Source organism: Cricetulus griseus, chromosome 7 (assembly GCF_003668045.3).
Source record: "Cricetulus griseus strain 17A/GY chromosome 7, alternate assembly CriGri-PICRH-1.0, whole genome shotgun sequence".
Classification (NCBI taxonomy): Eukaryota; Metazoa; Chordata; class Mammalia; order Rodentia; family Cricetidae; genus Cricetulus; species Cricetulus griseus.
Genome location: NC_048600.1, coordinates 60,670,956 through 60,691,209, shown reverse-complemented (window position 1 = coordinate 60,691,209; position 20,254 = coordinate 60,670,956). Strand labels below are relative to the sequence as shown.

The following is a 20,254-nucleotide window of genomic DNA, read 5'->3' as shown; positions in this document are numbered from 1 at the left end:
ATGTTTCCCCTCCTGTTATACCTCAGCAGTTAGACATCAGATTAATGTTAATATTCTGTTAGAAAGTTTAGTTTATAAAATTGCTGCTTGAGTTGCAGACTTGGGTTTCTTTAAAAATAAACAAACAAAGCAAGCAAAACCACTAATTGAGTATAGTGCCACCCTTTAATCCCAACACTTAAGAGATAGGTGGATCTCTGGGAGTTGAAGGTCAGCCTAGAATACAGTACATTTTAGGCCAGCAGGCTCTTAATACACAGTGAGACCCTGCCTCAAAAAATAAAAATCACTAAATTAATCATGATTTGAGGTTAAAACAGAATTTCCAACAGACTGGTAAGACCTTTCTATAATTTTTGTACCACATGGTGTTTCAATCATTGACAACTATAAAAGCCACAATTATCAATCAACTCTTAAAAACTGCTGAAGGTGCTCTATGTCCCACACCATCAACTATTTAGCCAAGATTTAATTCTTTATGTAAAAATAAATAAGTAACCCATTTATTAAAATGCAAATTTGCTCTGGCAAGGCTATATATATGAAAGATTCTTTTAAGCAAATTTCCTTATGACTTATTATCAATAATATTCCTGCACATACCTTTTTTTATATTCCACATGTGATATAAAAACTTCTCAGAAAAGAAAGGGTGAGTGGAAAAAATTTAAGCCTAATGTAATTAGTGGGACCAGTAAGTGCATTAAAATGTTTGCTATTTCTAAACCTTTCTACAGTGGTCTGTCTGTTTCCTCACACTCTCCATAATACCATGCTATGATAGTTGTTGCTGTTATTATATCTCTTGCTATCTTTGTGATCTGATACATGAAAAAGCTTCACTTCATGGTAGTTACAATTTGCTTTCCCTCAATAAGACTGAGGTTAAACATCTTTTGTAGCTTAAGTGTGTTTTGAATTTTCTTTTAGTCCCCATTTCTGCTTCATTTGTGTGGGGGGAGGGGGTATTACTATCCAATACCCTGTTAGAACTGTTATAACTAAAAGCCTCAAAGGTCTGGGAGGAATGCTGTCACCTGGCTGTCCCTGGATGTCTCCCTTGAGCTAAGGGGATGAGAGGTGGTATTTGAGGATGCTCTGAAGCCAAGATGCTAGGCCATGCTAAGTGGCCAGTGCAGAGACTGGCTTAGAAGTGGTGGTTGGAAGAGAACATGCTCTCCAGGAGGGTCCTTACCGGGTCCCCACAGCTGCTGGCACTGCTCCTTGTAAGTGAGGCACATGCCATTGTAACAGTAGGCCTGGCCACCCTCACAGGGGGTGCCATCCATCTGGTAGAAGTTGGTGGGGCAGTGGGGAGACTTGCCAGTGCAGAACTCGGGGAGGTCACACTGCCGCACCTGCTCACGACACAAGGTTCCAGGAGCCACCAGCTGAGTTGAAGAACAAGAAGAGAAAAGTAGTCATTTCTTCCCTGCCCCTCAACCCTTTCAGCCAAGGGCTCACGAGCATCTGTGGAACACAACTCTCCATTGCCTTAATATCACACAGCCCTTATCACATGACTTCCTTAGCTCAAGTCATGGGCTTCTGATATGAACAGTAACAGAGCACCTTCAAAGTTGTATCCACAAAAACAAATGCAACTCATTTCCTTTTCACAGCAGGCTTAGGAAGCAGGCAAAACAATATTTATCTAACAATTTATAGTTTACTCTGTGCCTTGGCAATTATAGCTGCCTTTATGCAGCTTCACTTAAGTGTCATTGGGACTTCATTTAGTTTGTATGACAGTCCTATATAAAGAATAGAAACACAATATATTTGAAGTCTCATGGTATGAGTCAGATCAGTGCCTCATATGTGTGTGTGTGTGTGCGTGCACACACCACAGAAAATTGGCATTTGTATAAATTTTCAATTTACAACATTCTTGTTTTGTTCTTGAAACTACCCTCAAACTCATTATATAGCACAGACTGGCCTTGAACTCGTGGCAATCCTCCTGCCTTAGCCTCTGGAGCGCCAGAATTATAACATGCCTCACCACACTAAGCTTGTGACTCCAAACACTTCAGCAACAATACATCCTTGCTGTTAGGCCAAGCATGGGGCTGAGTGTTATCCAAATACTTATCTCATCCAATCTCACAATATCCATGAAACAGATACAGCTACATATCCCATTTTTCAGATTAAAGAATCAATCAACAGCACATTTGGGAAAACAGTAAACACCAACTTAAAACCTTCAACTTCAGCTTCCCCCAACAGTGTGTCTAGTACTCATGCCAGTCTGTAGACAGACAGCTCAGTCTTAGGTGGTTGATACATTCTCCAAATACACACAGCAGGACTTGAAGTCAAGGAATCCTTTGTGAGGCTCAATCTCAAATCTGGGAGCTAAGGGAAAGGTCACTCCATGCTTATTCTTTAGCCTTTGAGACTTGAAGGACTCAACCCAGCACAGCCTCTCTGGGGCTTCCAGGTCAAAGCAGATGGTGTCCAAGTTCCCCTGAGCCAGGAAAGGACACCTACGACTCAGAGAGTAAAGGCCTCCCTCAATCCCAGGAGATCATGATCTTCTCAGGCCCACCAGGTCTTCTCAGGAGAAAAAGCAGGCAGGCCCCCTTGCTACTGGGCCTGTGTGAGCAAGGCCAGTGCGGAAACCTCAGAACATATGCATACTTAACTACACAACGTGTTCTCGACAGTCTGAGGGTAGGGCAGGCCACTAGCCCATCCTAAAACTCCTCTAGAATTCAGATCTCAGCTTAGTAAGATAACTCAAAAGTTCAAATATCATTAACAGTCTATATGTGCATATGTATATGTACATATATAGGCACAACAATGTATATGTAGAAATCCATATGAATAGATGTATATAATCACAAAATATATTTGCCACTATATGTGTGTATTATATAACCCAGTAAGAGCTAAAATAAGCTTTATACCCAATATTAAAATGAAATTAAAATATTTACTTTATGCAATTTTTTTTCCATAAGGACTATAATTAGTCCCATAGCCATGTGGTCAGATTTTATCACCAAAATTTTCATCTTTTTTTCATTTTGGAGCTTCCTGAATTATCAGATTTTGATTTAAAAGGTTTTATTATTCAGTGCTATGTGGTCACTAATAGTAATCAATTATTTCCTGTGTTGATATTAGGAATGTGGGCTCCAAAGTTGGGGAGAATTGGGCTCAGGCCCTGATGGAATCTGGACTACGTCACCCATGTCCTAATGACCCCGTTTCCTCCCCTTAAAATGAAGGCAGTAGATATACTCCATGGGGCTTTTGTGAAGACTGAATCAGATAACCTATATAAAATTCTCAGCCTGGTGCTTGACATCTACCAAGGTAACCATTGATGTTAGTCAAAATCATGATTTTCTTTTTAGGACGTTCAAGTAAAAATGAAGCCAAGCTGGGCCTGGTGGCTGACCTGGTGGCTGAGGCTGACAATCCCTGGGGGATGGGGGGAGATGATTTCAGAGTAAGTTCAGGCCACTCTGAATAATTTGTTGAGCTCTTGTCTCTATATATCTTAAATATATATCTTAATCTTACATAGAGTATATATACATATATAAGTGTGTATACATATGTATGTGTGTGTATACTTTTTGGGGTGATTTGAACACAAGGAAGCCCAGGGTGGAAAAACAGTAGGCATATTTGAAGGGACATTCTCATTCCAAATATCTAACATACATACATACATACATACATACATACATACATACATACACACACACACACCCTCTCTCCTATCCTCCAAATGCTAGGGTTGAATCCAGAGCTTTGAGCATGAAAGCAGTGCTGTGGAATATTATTTTAAGATGTGTTACATTTGTTTATGCTGTGCAACATTTGTTTAATGATGCAAAGGTGTGCTTCATTCTTTTATGTTACATTTGTTTAACTCTGTGAAGCTGTGTTACTTTGCCTGCCTAAAACACCTGATTGGTCTAATAAAGAGCTGATAGCCAGTAGCTAGGCAGGAGAAAGGATTGGCAGGACTGGCAGGCAGACAGAATAAGGAGGAGGAGAAATCTGGGAAGAGAGGATGGAGGAGTGAGAAAAGAAGGGGCTATCCACCCAATCACACAGCCAGACATGAAATAAGAAGGAAAGAAAAGATATACAGAAATAGAGAAAGACAAAAGCCCTGAGGCAAAAGACAGACAGGATAATTTAAGAAAAGCTGGCAAGAAACAAGCCAAACTGAGGCCTGATGTATTTCTTGGGAGCTGGGTGGTGGGCTCCCCAAAGAGCCAAAAGAGTAAAAAATACCAACAACGGCACAGGTTCTACCACGGGCCAACCTCCCAAGTCCTTCATCTAGAACTTTTGATGCAGGCTAAAACACAGTCATCACCCACTAGCCTGTCATCTCAAAGCCTGAAGCAGGGGGAAAGGGGCACTCACCTTACACTGGTGACAGCAGGAACCATGGGCACACTCGGCCCCTTCCTTAAGAGTGCAGTTGGAGGCATTGCAGCATGGGTTATTACACTCCTGCAAAGACAACAGATAGCTTTTGGCCTCTGCAGCAGCAGGGCAAGAGTCAGATCTCAGCAGGGGGCGCTCTTGCCCCCTCCATCTCCAGCCTGCCTGGAGTGTCCTGCTTTCTGCTCCCCAGAACTCCCTTGGCCATCGTTTGGCAGCTCTTCATTAAGTAATGCATATTAGCCAGAGAAAAGACACAGGTGCACCATCCTTGGAGAAACCACAACTTAGACCTGGTGTTTCCAGGGAGGTATTACCCCATAATTATGAGGTCATACAGAGCTTGCAAAATCCTACCATCCACACTGTTCCTAACAGAGCTTAATTCACTGTTCTCAGTCTTTCACTGGTTCTTTTATTCTGAAGGTTACAGGGTTGTATTTAAAAGCAAGGCCAGAAGGTGGCTCAGTGGGTGAAGATACTTGCTGCCAAGCCTGACAACCTGAGTTTGGTCCCTGGGTTCCACATGGTGAAAGGAGAGAGGAAAATGACTCTGTCATTATTCTCTGACCTATATACACATGTGCGCACACACTAAATAAATGTAAAAAACCAAAAGGACATCTTGCCATAGAGATTATTCTGACATCTGTTCAGCCTTACAGGCCAAACATCGCCTACTATTCACCAACTGTCAAGCATGGGTTAACATACACTTTCTCCTCTTTCAAAAAATAGAGATGAAACAATCTAGTTCTGCTTTTTGGGGGGTCAGGAAAACTGTTTCTGATAAAAATGACAGCTAAGGTGTGTGCTCTCCACACTCATTCTGAAGCTGCAAAGGAGGAAAAGCCTGTCTGTCCACAAGAGTTCTGCTTCTCCTTCCTCAGCTGCCTTCCCACACTTGCAGTGCTCCCTTTGAATCTTCTCTTCTCCAGGCTCAACAACTTGTTATCTTAAGGCTCCGCACCAGGCTCACACCATGCTCCTGCTCATGAGCTTATCCTGCTAGCTGTGTGGCCTCCAGAGTAAAATTCAGCGCAGCTGGAGGGCTAAAAACACCATCTGGGGCTCCTCCAGGAGGGGAGGAGGGAGCTTACATGCCCTGGGATCATGGTTTGTGGCTAGAGTAGTGGCTCACAAGGGCTCCACCCTGATCTCGGATATGACTGTGCTGATCACAGCTGCAGAGGCCATAGAAAGGGTCCACCTGGCAGAGTCACTGTCTACATCTTACACACAAAGGGTTGGTGGTAGTCATGTGTAAGAAATGGTGGCAACTAGGAAATGATCTGGCACATTGTTCTTTCACTGTCCTTAAGCTCTGAAAACAATGCAGTCTCCCCTCTCCCTCTCTCTTGCATGGCCCTTACACTTACCTCTTCCTCCCCACAGTCACATTCTTCACCATCTTCCAGGTAACCATTGCCACACCGCCGGCCTCCATACAGCGTCCTGGTATCTGGCATATTCGAGAGACACATCCCACCTCCTGACTGCAGGTACCTGTCTAGCTCCCTCCTGTTGCACCAACTGAACACTTTGGGGAAAGGGTGCCTGTCAGAGAACAAGGAGACATTAGCAGAGAGTTTAAGCACACCAAGGCTTGCTATCCTGCCACTCAGGAGGCTAATTTCACCTGAATGAAAACCCTATACATACCCTCTGACTCACCAGGACATTCATCGATACATGAACTTAGAATTCTTTTTACCCTGAATCACAAAAGGATAAGCATGCTGTATGGTTACATTTCTCTTATTAAAAATGAAAAAGGCAGTTGAGAAACAGAACAGCAATTTCTGTCCTTTCCATGATGGAACTACAGTAGGTAAAGGGCAGTAAATACATTAAGACACGTTTCCATACTGAGAGCTGAACAGAACACCAGCCGACTCAATGCCAGATGGGTATCTATTTTCTCTTGACAAAATCCAGAACCAGAAAGCCCGAGACCATGGGTTTAATTTATTCATGGGCTAAAGGACTTATCTGTGTTCTCCTGATAAGCAAACTCCATCAGCCAACATACAAATGTGTGGTCTCTGTCATAAGAGTGTATATGAACGATCCCAAGTAGCCTGCTGCTATGGAAACAAACCAAAAGTGAGGCAGTTCCCTCATCTGCAGCTTTGCTGTTCATGGTTTTGATTACCCATAGTCAACAGGGATCTGAAAATATTAAATAGGACTTGTCCATTTCTAGAAGTTTCTAAGTGTGAAATAATGTCTATTATCATCACTGTTTTAAATGTTTTAGTTTATTTTGAATTACTGTTTTTAACCTCTTGCTGTACCTACTTTATAAATTAAATTCATCATAGGCGTGTATAGGAAAATCACACAGCTGCACAGCACAAGCTTTAAGCATGGGGAAACTGCTGTATCATGACATGGGTCTGTAAAGAGACCCCAGTAAGGCCTGGCCCTTAATTCTCACCCATTAAAGGTTAAGCACTGAAGGCTTCCTCCAGTACTACAGTTTGCCACCAAGGAATTTGCTACTAATCATTAACCTACTACAGTGTGTGAATAACATAAAAACAGATTAGAGTAGTAATGAATGTAACCGTCACCCATTGGTCTACAGATACTCTACTGCAGCAGTTCTCAACTTGTGGGTTGTGATCCCTTTAGGGTTACATATTAGCTATCATGCATATCAGATATCAACTGCTATTCATAATAGTACCAACATTACAGTTATGAAGTAGCAACAAAATAATTTTATGGTTGGGGTCACCACAACATGAGGAACTGCATCAAAGGGACCCAGCATTAGGTTGAAAACCACTGCTCTATTGGGATTGGCAATGGAAGGGGTAGCCTTAAACTGTGAACTCAAAGGGATTTGGATATGCCCATGGAGATGTATCCCACATGTCATCAACATCCTTTTGGTGTCACAGCAGTCAAGGAGTGGTGAACAAACACTAGTGCTACAAACAAAGAAAGCTGCATTGAACCACCATTCTCTAGAAAGCATAAGCAGACCCCAATAGTTTGGAATGAAGGAGTGTAATAAGAATTCTACTGCAATGCCTTCTGGGGAGTGGCTTGAGTCCTGAACCCTCTATGATGAATGCCAAGTACAGACACAAGAAGATAAGCTCTCTGCTTTCAAAAGTTCTGATTCAGAAAATCCGCTGGAGACTCAGTAGTCTTTCTCATATCATGGCTTCTCTTAGGAGTGGGTGGAAGGCCCCCTTTTCCTCTTGTTCTGTAAACTACAGAGCTCCCAAAGAGGCCTGGGATACAGCAGCACTGGCCACGTTGGCGTAGAAGGACCAGGGGCTGTGGTTCTGATCAAAATAGGGCCTCATAAAGCTTCCTGTGGTGGTTTGAAAGAAAATGGCCCCCAAAGGAGTGGCACTATTAGGAGGTGTGGCCTTACTGGAGGAAGTATGTCACTGTGGGGGCAGGCTTTGAGGTCTCCTTTGCTCAAGCTTCCCCTAGTGTGACTATCAGTCCACTTCCTGTTGCCTGCAAGATACAGTACTCTCAGTTCCACAATCTACCTGCATGCCACCATGCTTCCTGTCATAATAATGGCCTGAACCTCTGAAACTGTAAATGAGCCACCCCAATTAAATGTTTTCTTTATAACAGTTGCCATGGTGATAGTGTCTTTTTTACAGCAATGAAAACCCTAAGACACTTCCTGATGTAGAACTGGGCATATGGGTGTGGTAGCACACACTTAAAGCCCCAGATGCTTGGATGACTGAGGAGGGCAGAGAACTTAGATTCCCAAGTTCAAGATTAGGCTAGACAAGACACTTTCTCATGTGTACTTTCAAAAAAAATGTTTTTATTGCTGAAAACTACAACAAGCTGTATGTAACTCCATCTAGTGCTCCACCAGCACCAACCTGCTTCAAGGAACTCAGTGTCCCACAACACATCTGCCTACTTCATCTAAATTTCGTTGTACCTGTCTTCATCAATAGTTTAAAGTTTTCACTGGGGCCATCTAGGAGGACTACTAGGGTCACTGTTCTCCCCATCTTCACCCTTCCAGTTGACTTACCCAGTGGCAGCTGCCATGATGCACCCACCATCGGCTGCGCTGGCAGAACAGCAATGTGCAGAATCATGGCTCATGCCAAAATTGTGCCCAATCTCATGGGCCACCGTGGAAGCCACACCAATGGCATTCTCAGAGTGGTCCTGTTCAGAGAAGAGTTTCAGTTCAAGGTCAAGGTTTTATTTCTGCTTTGCAAGTCCTGTCCCACGTTGGTTTTGTTTTGAGACAGGGTTTCTCTGTATAGCCCTGGCTATCCTGGAACTCACTCTGTAGACCAGGCTGGCCTTGAACTCAAGAGATCCTCCTGCCTCTGCCTCCCAAGTGCTGGGATTAAAGGTGTGCGCCACCACCACCAGGATGGCAGAGCTCTCCTCTGATTCCCCTGACACTGAGTACATTGGCTCTCTCTGTTAACTTGCTATTAAGGAGTCTAAAGCCACTGTCCTCATCAGGAAACCACATGCTCAGAACACTGTGTTTCCTGTGCTCTTATAAGTCGCAGACTGTGAATGACCTGTTGAGGCATCCCATGAACATCACCTTGAGTTGAGCAGTTGCTATACTTGGCTCACTGTTTTCTGAGAGCACCACATGTACAGCCTGGCATAGTGTGTGCTCTTAATCATCAAAACAAAACAAAACGAAATCTTTACAAAAAAAAAAAAAAGCAAACAGAAAGAACAAGTAGATTGCTGTATTGATGCAAACCTATAGTCCCAGGTAATGGAGACTGCTAAGGTAATAGAGTGATTTGAGCCCAGATGTTTGGAACCAGCCTGGTTAATATAGTGAGACCCATCTCAAAAAAAAACAAAAAACAAAAAACAAAAAACAAAAAAAAAACAAAAACAAAAACAAAAAAGCAAACAAGAGAACAAAAGCAGCAAAAAGGATATTTACACCAGGCATGGTGGTGCATGCTTTTACTCCCAGAACACAGGAGATGAAATCAGGAAGAACAGAATTTCAAGGTCATCTTCAGCTATATAGCAAGTCTGAGGCCAGCCTGGTCTATACAATGAGTTCCAGGCCAGCCACAGCTACATAACCAAATAAACAAAACAGAAAACCTACTCTTGCCAAGTCAGAATTTCAAAAGACAGAAATTTCCTAGTTGTGACTCTTGATACAGGTTCTCACTTCACAATGTAATAATTACTAAGGACTCAATACTTCCACCTCTTTTCTCTACCTCGAGTTCCTGTTTTTACTCCTTCAGTCTCTGGTGTGGAATAATATATGAGAGATTTAGAGGTCTGTTTATAGAATTGCTTAAAAAACCAATTATCAACTAGGATGAATGAAAATTTAGCATCCTTAGGTCCTAATAACTTCATTTGAAACATTTGCTCTTTTTAATGTGTTTTTTTTTTTTCCTGCAACTCTAAGTATCAAATTGGTTTTTCAAAGCTGGCCTCCTGTCTCCAGAGTTACTGTCCCATTCTGCAATGTGGTCTGAAACTCACCATGCTGACACCTCCAGACTGGTACACAGAGCACATAGCCATGAGTGGGGCCAGGCCAATAGTGGTACCTTGAAAGGACCTGCCCCTACAGGAAGGAAAAAAGAGATGTAATTTAGGTGGGGACTGAGAGAGCTGTTCCCCTGGACAGGACTGAATGGCTACCATGCTGTGCACTGACTACATTGACATTCCCAGATTATTCCTAAGGGGACAAGCCTGGTAACCCAGCCAAATGGACAATTTTCAGGATACCACACCTCTTATTTCCTCTCCCTTACTCTCTCAGTAGCATAGAAGAAAGGTCACTTTGCCCTCACAATGTGCCCAAAGACTCTGAAAGGAAGAAGGCAGGGTTTGAAAAGCTGTGCCCCATTCCTGATTCATGGAGAGTAGTCAGAGGCAGGGGGACAGGGTGTGACACAGGCTGTGGTGCCCAAGTGAGTCACGTCCACTTCCACCAGTGGCCAGGGGCCCAGGCCTAACCACCAGTGGCATGTGTTTTAGGGACAAAAGTGGGGATGCTGGGTAGCAGCTGTGGGGTTGGTGTTTCACCCTCAAATCACGCAAGAACCAAGGAAACAGCTGCATCTCTTTGGGAGCCTCACAAACCACAGCTGGGTGCAGGGATGAGCTGTTTTCGCCTCTGCTCTGCAATGATGAGCCTAACACGTCAATCGAAGGCAGCTTCGGTTTCCCTCAGTTGAACATATCCCTCTCTCTGTTGCACCCAAGCAGAACAGGCAAGGGGGAATAAATAGATGTCTGATAAAAGTCTCCTTAATAAATTCAGTATCTGCCAAACTGTATGAAGCCCTACTTGTTATTTTACAAACTTGCACTTGGCTCGGAGAAGCCCTACTGTAAACAGATTCAAGGTGTTCCATCCAAAAGTTCAGGCCAAATGTTTCAGTAAACAAAGACTTGCTCAGTCAGTGGATGGTCCTCACATGACCAGTCAGGTTTTAGGGACATGGAAATATTGAAAATCCTAGTTGCTATGAAAGGGTAAGTTAAGATATCAGGGTTGAAATGTCTGTTGACTCGGCTGTGTTCAAGGGAAAGAAGTAAAAGTTTATTATCTATGTGCCTTTTATTGTAACCACCTCAGATTACCCAGGAATGCCAACACCGATATACCCTTTGGGGGCTGTCACCTACCACCTCAACTCTGTCAGTAGTCTTTTCTCTCTGAGGCAGTTGAAACTCAACACAGTCCTTGGCCAGCACTTCCTCTGACCAAGCCTACTCAACAAGATCCTACAGTCTGCCTTTGTGACCTCCCCAGGCACTCATCCCTGAGATGCTTAGAGAGGCACGTGAAGGACCTGAGGGCCTGCACCGGGCGGCAGAAGGACAGCTGAAAGACTAGAAGAAAGTCTGTTTCAGGCTGTCAGCTGTGACCAAGAGTCATCCACTCCCTTAACAGACACTCAAGTGCCTCAGCTGCTCAGCTGATTATGGGTGAGGCCCATTGTCTCTCATGGATGGGAAACGAGTCACAGGACTATTATCATTCTTAGACTTTTTAACATTTTTTTCAAAGTGTGCTGGGTCTGAAAAGAATGCCTGGTTTCTTGGCCAGGAAGCAATGGAACTCTTGCACAACCAATATTTGCCCCAGGGGAAAGAATGGGTGAACTTAGTACCCCTATGGCAGGCAGAGTACCCCTTCTGCAGCCAAAGCTGATGCAACACAACCAGAAAAGGACTACTTACGTGATCAGCTGTGCATTGTCATGGCTCTTCTGGGCAAGCAGCTTGCGCCTCCAACTAAGAAAGGACCAAAGGGTAGAGTAGGGATTCTCTGAAACTTCACACTTGTCCCCATGCGTCCACACCTCCAAGCCCACAAGTGCAATCCGGATGTTCAGGGATCGGTAAAACTGAAAAGACACAGAAAGGCCATCCTCTCACCACCCAGCCTGTGTGCTCAGAGCACAGCTGCTGGGAGCACTCTCTAATGGATCTGACCTTGACACTACGGAGTCAGTGGCTGTGTATGTTGTATGTACAAGTGTCCTGTGTGTGCACATGTACACGTGGAGCCGAAGATCGGTGTTGGGCCTTCCTCCATTACTCTCCACATTTTTTGAGACAGGGTCTCTCACTATACCAGGAGCTCATTGATTCAGTCTGGCTGGCTGGCTTACAACATCCAGGAATGACCTGTCTCTGTCCCCTATGGTCCCCCCTCCCCTGTCCCACATGGTTACAGGCACATGTCACCATGCTGGGCTTTTACATGGGTGATAGGAAATCAGCTCCTTATGCTGCCCAGCAGGTACTTTATATACCAGGCCACAAAAAAATAAATAAATAAAAGATAAAAAATTAAAAAAAAAACACCTCTCATGGACACAGAGGCCACAAAAGGGTAGATTACATCAGTCAAAAAGTGGGGCAGGGGCTTTCCTTCTCAGATAAAAGTAGTAAGTGGGGCACCACTGTTTGTGGTTCACTTTTCAGGAACAAGGCAAGTACTGACTGAGGCTCATAGAGGTTAAGAAATTTGCCCAGCATCTCAGCAGGAAGACTCTGGAACCAGGAGGAACTCAGATTATACCATCAGGGCCCTTGTGACCATCTGCTGCTGAAGAGTTGGGATCATATAATAGAGGATAGATACACACCTACACATTAGATACTAAAATACACTACACATGCACACATGTACACACACATGAGCACATACACACGTGTACGCACTCAGATCCCTCACTTGTCCCGAAGACACTGCAGTCGGGATGGGCTCCCGATTCTGGCTTGTGACACATCCATCATTACAGAAAGCCCAGAGCTCTGAATTCGCTTCACTAAGGGACATTTTAAGGAAGTGAACTTGGCTTTTTTTTTTTTTTTACAGTTAAGGAAAAATACTGTGGATTGGGCTCCTGATTCAGCACATGCATGAACTTCTGCCAGTTTTAGTGTTAAAATGTTCAAGCCGAGTAGCTGGCTCAGCAAGTTTCAGAAGAGCTCTTGCACCTCACCCCAGAGAGTGATTAACCCCAGGGAGTATGCTGGGAGGGAAGCAGAGGCTGCGAAGAAAGGACCATCCAGCAAGGCGCAGGGCTTCTGCCAACACCTGCGGTCTGTGGCTACCTTCTTGGGCGCATCTTTCACTTTTGTTGCTGTTGGTTTTCGTTTGTTTGTTTGTTTAATGTGTTTACTGACGTACCACTTCCATTTTTCATCAGTGCCTAGGGGTGAGTTCTTATCACCCAGTACAGGAGGAAAATTCCTAAAGCCAGCCAGCCAGCCAAGCCCTCCACCTCCCTGGCCTCCAGGACAATGGTTGCTACACAGGTGGCAGGAGGAACAGCTTCCTGTATCCACCCCCAGCCCCCAGCACATTTTCCCAGATGTTGAGTGTTTGCTTATATGATCACTGAGACTCCATTGCTGCTGAGGTAGGAGCTGGAGACAGGATTCTATCTACTGTGTCCCTCCAGGAAAGCCCAGTGTTTGACTTTCACCTGTTACATGCCACTGGCCTGTTTCCACAGCTGTTGAGGACAGAGGGGAAAACAAATACAAGGCCTAAAACTTCCCGTCTAATGATTTCACAGCAACCAAATTTGCGTTTGAAGCCCTGAAAGTTTAAAATCTTTATGTGTCAGTGGCTGAGCCGTCTTTTCAACCCAAGAGCTGACCCGTGAACCTCTAACAGGCCAAGAGTTAAGCCTTCAAAGTTCTACAGTGTCCTGAAATGGCTATCAGAGCCTCAAAGAGACCTGTGGCCGAAGGGCTGGGACTGTAGGTCAGTGGCAGAGCACTTGCCTTGCATGCAGGAAGTCTTGGGTTCAATCACTGATACCGCCCCTTTGCCAACCCTCAAAAGGAGGCACAAGATCAGAGCACACCAAAGCTTATTACTCCTAAAGTCCACAGGATTAGCCTGTGAAGAGGAACTCTCATTGCAACGTTACCTTCTCTGCATTTCATGCTGGAACTTGCTTTTACATAGACTACTTCCAGGTCTCAGAATGCCCTCTGTAGTGCAGCACAAACCTCTGCTAATCTCCTAAATGCATGTTGTCAATAACCCTGACCACAGAAACAGCCATTTGTAGTCTTCCTAGAAGAGGGGATTCTCAGACAGTTTCACATATCGGCTCCAGACAGACGGATGGCACCCTGACTTTAAAAGGTTCTGCGTACATTCTGGTCCTGACTCACTTCAACCCCTCCTAAGTCAAAGGATCGCTGGGCTTTCACCTGGAAGGAACTCTTAAACACATCCTCAAAGTGTTCTTAAATTAGGCTCTTTCTTGCCCAAAGTACCTCAAGAGCCACTTCAGATGTGAGAAAGGTCAGAGGGACAGAGCACAAGATCTCATTCTTACAGAGTCCATCAGAAAACTACAAAAATAACCGAAAGCCACTGTTTGAAGCCAATGCTTGGACTTTACAAATAAAACAAAGCCCCAAAACACCCACACAAACCAACAAGAAAAACAAAACCCAACCCAAAGAGCTTCTTGCCTCTGGTTTACAGTCGGGGTTTTGTCATGCTCCCCTCCCCAGGATTTATGGGACAGAATAGTCCTTCAAGGACCTGCTGGCAGGGCCCAATTCAGCAACAAGAGCTCAGATAGGTATGACCTCCTGTCCTGCAGACCATCTCAGGTGCTACCACCTCCCCCAGAAAGCACCAGGTCTCACCTTATCAACATAGTTGGCGATCTCCATAAGCTTGTGTTTGGTGGCATCCTGGTCGTGCCGATTCTTCTGAAACTAAAAGAGACGAACAGAACCAGGTGAGACCCTCTGACAGCTCTCATCCAAGGGCCTTTCTGGGGCCTGATTTCTCATCAGTGAATGTGCTCTCACCCTCCTGTTTTTGTGTGCACTCACTTTTAGGCAACAGTCCTTCCCACAGCTCAGCAAGGGTAGGATGTGAGGAGATCCTGCTTGGCACCTCCATCTCCCAACTCAAAACAACACATAGAGCAGGCAGAGTTATCTTCTCTAAACCTTCAAGTAAGTCTTATTTTCCTGTGCTTTAAGTTACAATGCCTCTGGCTAAGTCACTGGTGGGTCAAAAGACAGACAGGTCTCTTTGCTTTGCTCATCACCCCAATAGGAAGCCACTGTCACACACCTTACAAAGCTTGTCTGAATATGGTCAGTTAACCCTGATCTAATGGTTGCTGAATTACCCTACAGACAAGCTGTTGTGCTTAGCACAAAGGTGGAGGCGGGTACAAATGCTACATGCTGACCCCAGACTACAGAGCTTCAACTACAAATGATGAGAGAGCTAGAAATAGCGACAATGATAGATCCTCTACTTAGGAGGTACATTGTTTAAAAGAGCTAAAAAAAAAAAAAAAAAAAAAAATCCACTGAGAACTTGCACAGAGGAGCTGCAGAGGAGGGCCATGCAAACATCACATAGAAGAGGGTGCTGTCAACGGGACCATGTGACATCAACAAACAGGTTTTCCCTTTGCACTCCATTCCAACTGGCAGTGCCTTCTATAGTGAAAAATATCTGAAACTTCACCATTGTGAAGTCAGACATTGCTAATCAAGCATCGGATAGAAGATTGTGCTGTATTCAATTAGAATGTCTGCCTAGAGTCCCAAGAGGAGGCCTCATATTTATCACTTCTGTCTGAAAGGGGCAGACCTCTTTCTTTTACCTTCAATAATGAAGTAAGGACATCATCAAGATGTAAAGATAAAAAAAAAAATTAAACTGTAACCTCTCCCAACCCAAACAACAGACATGCCATCTGCTGCCATTTTTACACAGGACATAGTGAATTTACTTTTACGTAGATACTATGTCCGCTCAATTTCAAGCTGTCACATGTTTCCTCCCTCCCACTCCAACAGAATATCCAAAGAAGAAAAAAAATAAACAACCAAATAAAATAGCCTGAAATCTTTGTTCAGCAAGGGCTGTGCCCCAGCTCTGGAATAGAGAGGGCACCATTTTCTCTTGTAGAATCTAGAACATTAGTTGACTTCTGTGGGACTGCTATCCTTACCTCCTACAGAGCTAAATTCTAGGACCCTGCTGTGTAGACCTTTGCAGAGTGTTTAATCTAGATGTCTCCATTAGGAAGACCTCCTGGCTTCTAAACTAGCCCTGTGGCAGAGTATTTCCACTCATTTAGTAAATATTTATTAGAGCATAGGGATGAGATTTCGGGCTTCCAAATATATTAATCCTGTCCTCAAACAGTAAGGCCCAGAAAGGCCACCATTGTTGAAGCAGTGTATCATGTTTCCAGAAGATTGTGGAGCAATCTTACTCTGAAATGCACCACAGAGTAAACATTTTTAGGCTTGGTGGACTACATGGTTGTGGACCACAACTACTCAGTTCTGCTTGGTGGACCGCAACTACCCAATTCTGCTTTGGTGGCTGAAAAGTTTCCAGGATACCATAAACCAAAGGATATGCTCGGTTCCAGTATGCTACTCATAGGAACATGTGAGAGGCCCATATGGCCATGGGCTGTAGTTTACAACCCCTGGTCATAAGGAAAATGTGTCTGAATATTATACTTTTTGGGATGACACTGGACGTATAACACAGTATGTCAACCTTCCCCAGATCCCTCACATCCTGCTGGTACCATCAAAGTCCTTTACATGCATCTGTCTCCAATATGAATCTTACTCTTTACTCCCTTACGTTTTATTTGACTTAACGGATGAATCAATATGCCCAGGACCACCCAAAAGGCCCTCTTATGCTCCATATCACCTATGGAAAGGGCATGCTCACAAGCTCACACCTAGGGCTAGGCAGAGAGACACTGCTTGTTCACTTTCATTGTTGACAGCTCTCTAGGTGGTAATACCACGGCCTCACTTCCCAGCACTTGCTCTCCCACCCAGAGACCCCGGCTCACTGCTCTGAGTTCAGAACCCAGAGGAGAAGGCTGCTGTGTCTAAACCGAAAATACTGCATCCTTCTCTTCATTTATCTTCCCATAATCTCGGATTAACTGCCAGAAATACAATTCTGGCTGCAGATTCCAGGCCTTGCAAATCCTGCCTGGCCTATTCCACTCCAACACGAATCAGAGCCTACAGCTGAGGGAGGTTCATGACCCTGAGAACCGAGAGATCCCTTCACCTACCAGGAAGTGAGAGTCACGGCGCTATAGAAAAGGGGGTGCAGATGCCTAGTCTACTGGTGCTTAAGGTGTACCCCTCTACAACAGTGAGATTCTCTGGATGACCCCACAGTCGGAAAGGTGCCTTCTGCAGACACTTTTCCTCCCTACTTTGCTGTGAGTCTAGACATTAGGAGGCTGAAGGCTCTCCATCTTTACCTACTTCCTCTTCTGCACCTGCTGGAGACTCACATGCAGTGGCTTTTAAAACCCTGCACCAGGGACCACTGGGCTAAAGCAGTAATCATCCTCCTCCTCCTTTAACTAGAGCAGTGGGATTTCTAGGTGCCTGGCTATTGGGGTCACAGGACCTTTTATCTGGTCAAATGATCTTGTGGCTTAGAAAAAATTGTCAAAGACCTTTGAATCAGATGACACTAGATGCAAGGCTTAAATGGAGAACTATTCTAGAGGAAGGAGCTTCACTTTCTCCCAGCAACCTTCACAGTACAGAGTGGTGGTAAAAGTGACACTGTGGGACAGGTTGAATGGGGAGCCTGACTGGGCTTTAAAACCAACCCTTGTTACTGCTTCCCACATCTACACATCAGTCTACAGAGAAGGGGAAAAAAAAAAACCTAGAACCCACCACCAGCTGCTGGGGAGGGAAAAAAAACAATGCCAACATCAGTTAAAAAGTTAAGCTCTTCTGAAAGTGAACACGATGTTCCCTCCCTAGAAAGCCCTTCACCCACTCCGCTGCCCCTTTCAAGGGCCATCTCTTCCTGCCTCTATCACTCAAAGGCAGCTCTCAAACCTGGGCTTGAACCCTCCTACCCCACCCCCAGCACTCCCCCTGATCCACACTGTGGGGCTGTGGAAAAAAAGTCCTCTTGAGGAAGCTGTAGCCCCAAGTGGAGGGGGCTTGAGACAGAGTGAGAAACTCCACCTTCACAGAGGACAGAAAGTTTTGGTTCAGTGCTCAGCCAGAAGTATGCTTGACTGTGGCTGTGTCGCTGCACGATGTGTGACTTGAAGGAAACACCTGGTTAATGGAACCGTGGGTGGTGGGTTCATGGTCCTTATATCATATTAGGTCAGTTCCTGGAAGAAAGCAGGACTCCTGTGACTCTAGGATAATTCTCCACTGAAGCTTTGTTGTCAGCTGCCACCTTCAACATTGACACCTCAGGGAGGCTTTCCCAAGTCCTCCAAACACATCAGGTCTTCTGTGTGTATTCTAGACATCGCCAAGGGATCATTTCAGTGGCTATCATGCTCTAGAACTACAAGAGTTTTATGCGTCTACTGTAAACTCCACAGTAAGGAGCGGCTCTGGCTCAGGGCTATATCTTAATGCCAAGCACTGTGCTAGCACATCATAGAAAAATCAGGAAGTCACCCAAGAAAGTGAAACAAATGATGGAGCCAGGTGGGTGGGTATTTGTGAAATCTTAGGGCTTGTCCAATCTGAGGAATATGAATTAAGGGGCTACCCTGCTCTATTAAGCTAATGGTTCCCAAGATCACCTGCTATCCATTAAAACTACCCCAATGTCTTATAAAAACATGGATTGTGGGACCCCATCCTGACAAGTTGGGGTGTAAGAGATCTGGAACAAGGCTCAGAGATATGCATTTTTCACAGTTCCCAGGTGTCACATAGGCTTTTTCTCTGGGGACATTTGGGGAACACCAACATGGATCTAAAAATGGTTACATATGAGAAAATGGCATCAGATCTGACTCTGAAGACACTTGCTACCTTTGTAAGACAGAGGTCTAAAAGACTCTCTAAAGAAATACAGACTGTCCTAAGAACAAATATCAGGACCGTAGGAGCATGAGACTCTAACTCTGTGCTTATGTGTTCACACTAAGAGCTTTCCTCAGCTTTTGGTTATTGTTGATTTCTTTTTTCCTGACTATTTAAAATGGCTAAAAGTGCCCTTGGCCAGATTTAAGGTCAAATTTATATGATAAACTAGCACAAAAAGATGAATGTGTCCACATCTCTGCAAAGTAGCTAACGGCTGAATGGGCATTCTCAGGAGAGGTTACCTCTGAGTAATCGGCCACCAGGTACAGCTCCACATACTTCATGGACTGTAAATCTTCCCGTTTCATCTAGGGAAGACACAGAAACAGATCAGTGCAGTAGAAAGAGATGAGCTCCTACTCATCCCAAAAAGCTGCTGAGAAACCATGCTGGTTAACAAGCTGTGACCTTACTCCTTTTAAATTTAGGCCTTAGAGACAGTCCTGGCTGCAGCCCACCACCTCCATCTGCAATTGGTTATTGCTAGAGGCCTTTCTGAGCCATGGTATCTAATCCCTTTTTCTCAAAAAAAAACAAGAAGCCAAACTGGCTAGTACAGGCAAAATTGAAGCCAGCAACCCACGAGGAAACATGTTGACAGCTTAGTTCCCAAATGACCTTGAGACCACAGACCTCTGTTTTCAGTGTGAACAAAAAACATTTTGTACATTTGCATGAGGTAGCTATTCCAAGAGAGGAGGTGGACTTTTTTTTTTTTAACCTTATACAGCTTCAGAAATCAGCATCTCAGAGCATTCTAAATACAGTGGTTCTCTTATGACAGTGGCTCACTTCAACAATGCCAAGAAAGGAAGAAGGGGAGGGTTTGTTTCCTCTTTCTTACCACTTCTCCCTCAATTTAGAAGTACTTCTGGAATCAAAGTAAGGGTACCCAGAGGGGACAAGCTCAGATCAGCCTGTCAACTCCACTGGGAACCTAAAAACTCACTCTGCGAGGTTGTTTTTGGGTCTGCTGTGTAAACTGAAGGGCCCAGTCCTTAGCGGTGGGCTTGGAATGCTCGAACCCACAGTTCCCTGGGGGCAGCTTGAGATGTTCAGATCTGTAAATACGGTGTTGGCTGCCACTGTCAGGGACAGGCTCGATGATGTAGCTGAGGTTACTTGTCACTGTAATCAGTCCTCTGTGGATAAGAGAAATAGAATCTCTGATCAGTGCTGAAGGTTCTGGAAAAGTCTGCTGCATAGGTTCATATGCTCAATGCTTCTTCACTTTATAATGGGCATAAGCCCCTCTGTGAAGGAAGGCCTGACGCAATTCTAAATTTCTAAATTTCTAATTTCTAATTTCTAAAGAGAAATGCATATACTTGCATGATCTCAGAGCACTTGGATCTCCCTGAATCCATCATGGAGCTTTAGACTGGGACCCCTAAAGGCCTCCAGATCAAGCATGGCATATGACAACCATACGTTAAAA

General features: G+C 44.5%; 1 protein-coding gene across 1 annotated transcript in view; it reads right to left on the bottom strand.

Annotated features, from left to right (window-relative positions):
- Adam19 (ADAM metallopeptidase domain 19) overlaps window positions 1-20,254 on the bottom strand; it is an 88,026-nt gene that overhangs the window by 14,301 nt on the left and 53,471 nt on the right. Inside the window, exons 6-14 of the mRNA XM_027425279.2 lie at window positions 19,766-19,958; window positions 19,059-19,124; window positions 14,584-14,655; window positions 11,635-11,801; window positions 9,919-10,003; window positions 8,456-8,595; window positions 5,805-5,982; window positions 4,405-4,494; window positions 1,199-1,394 (exon numbers count right to left, since the gene is read on the bottom strand). Of these exons, the coding sequence (XP_027281080.1) occupies window positions 1,199-1,394; window positions 4,405-4,494; window positions 5,805-5,982; window positions 8,456-8,595; window positions 9,919-10,003; window positions 11,635-11,801; window positions 14,584-14,655; window positions 19,059-19,124; window positions 19,766-19,958 (1,187 nt within the window). The remainder of the gene's footprint in view (window positions 1-1,198; window positions 1,395-4,404; window positions 4,495-5,804; window positions 5,983-8,455; window positions 8,596-9,918; window positions 10,004-11,634; window positions 11,802-14,583; window positions 14,656-19,058; window positions 19,125-19,765; window positions 19,959-20,254) is intronic.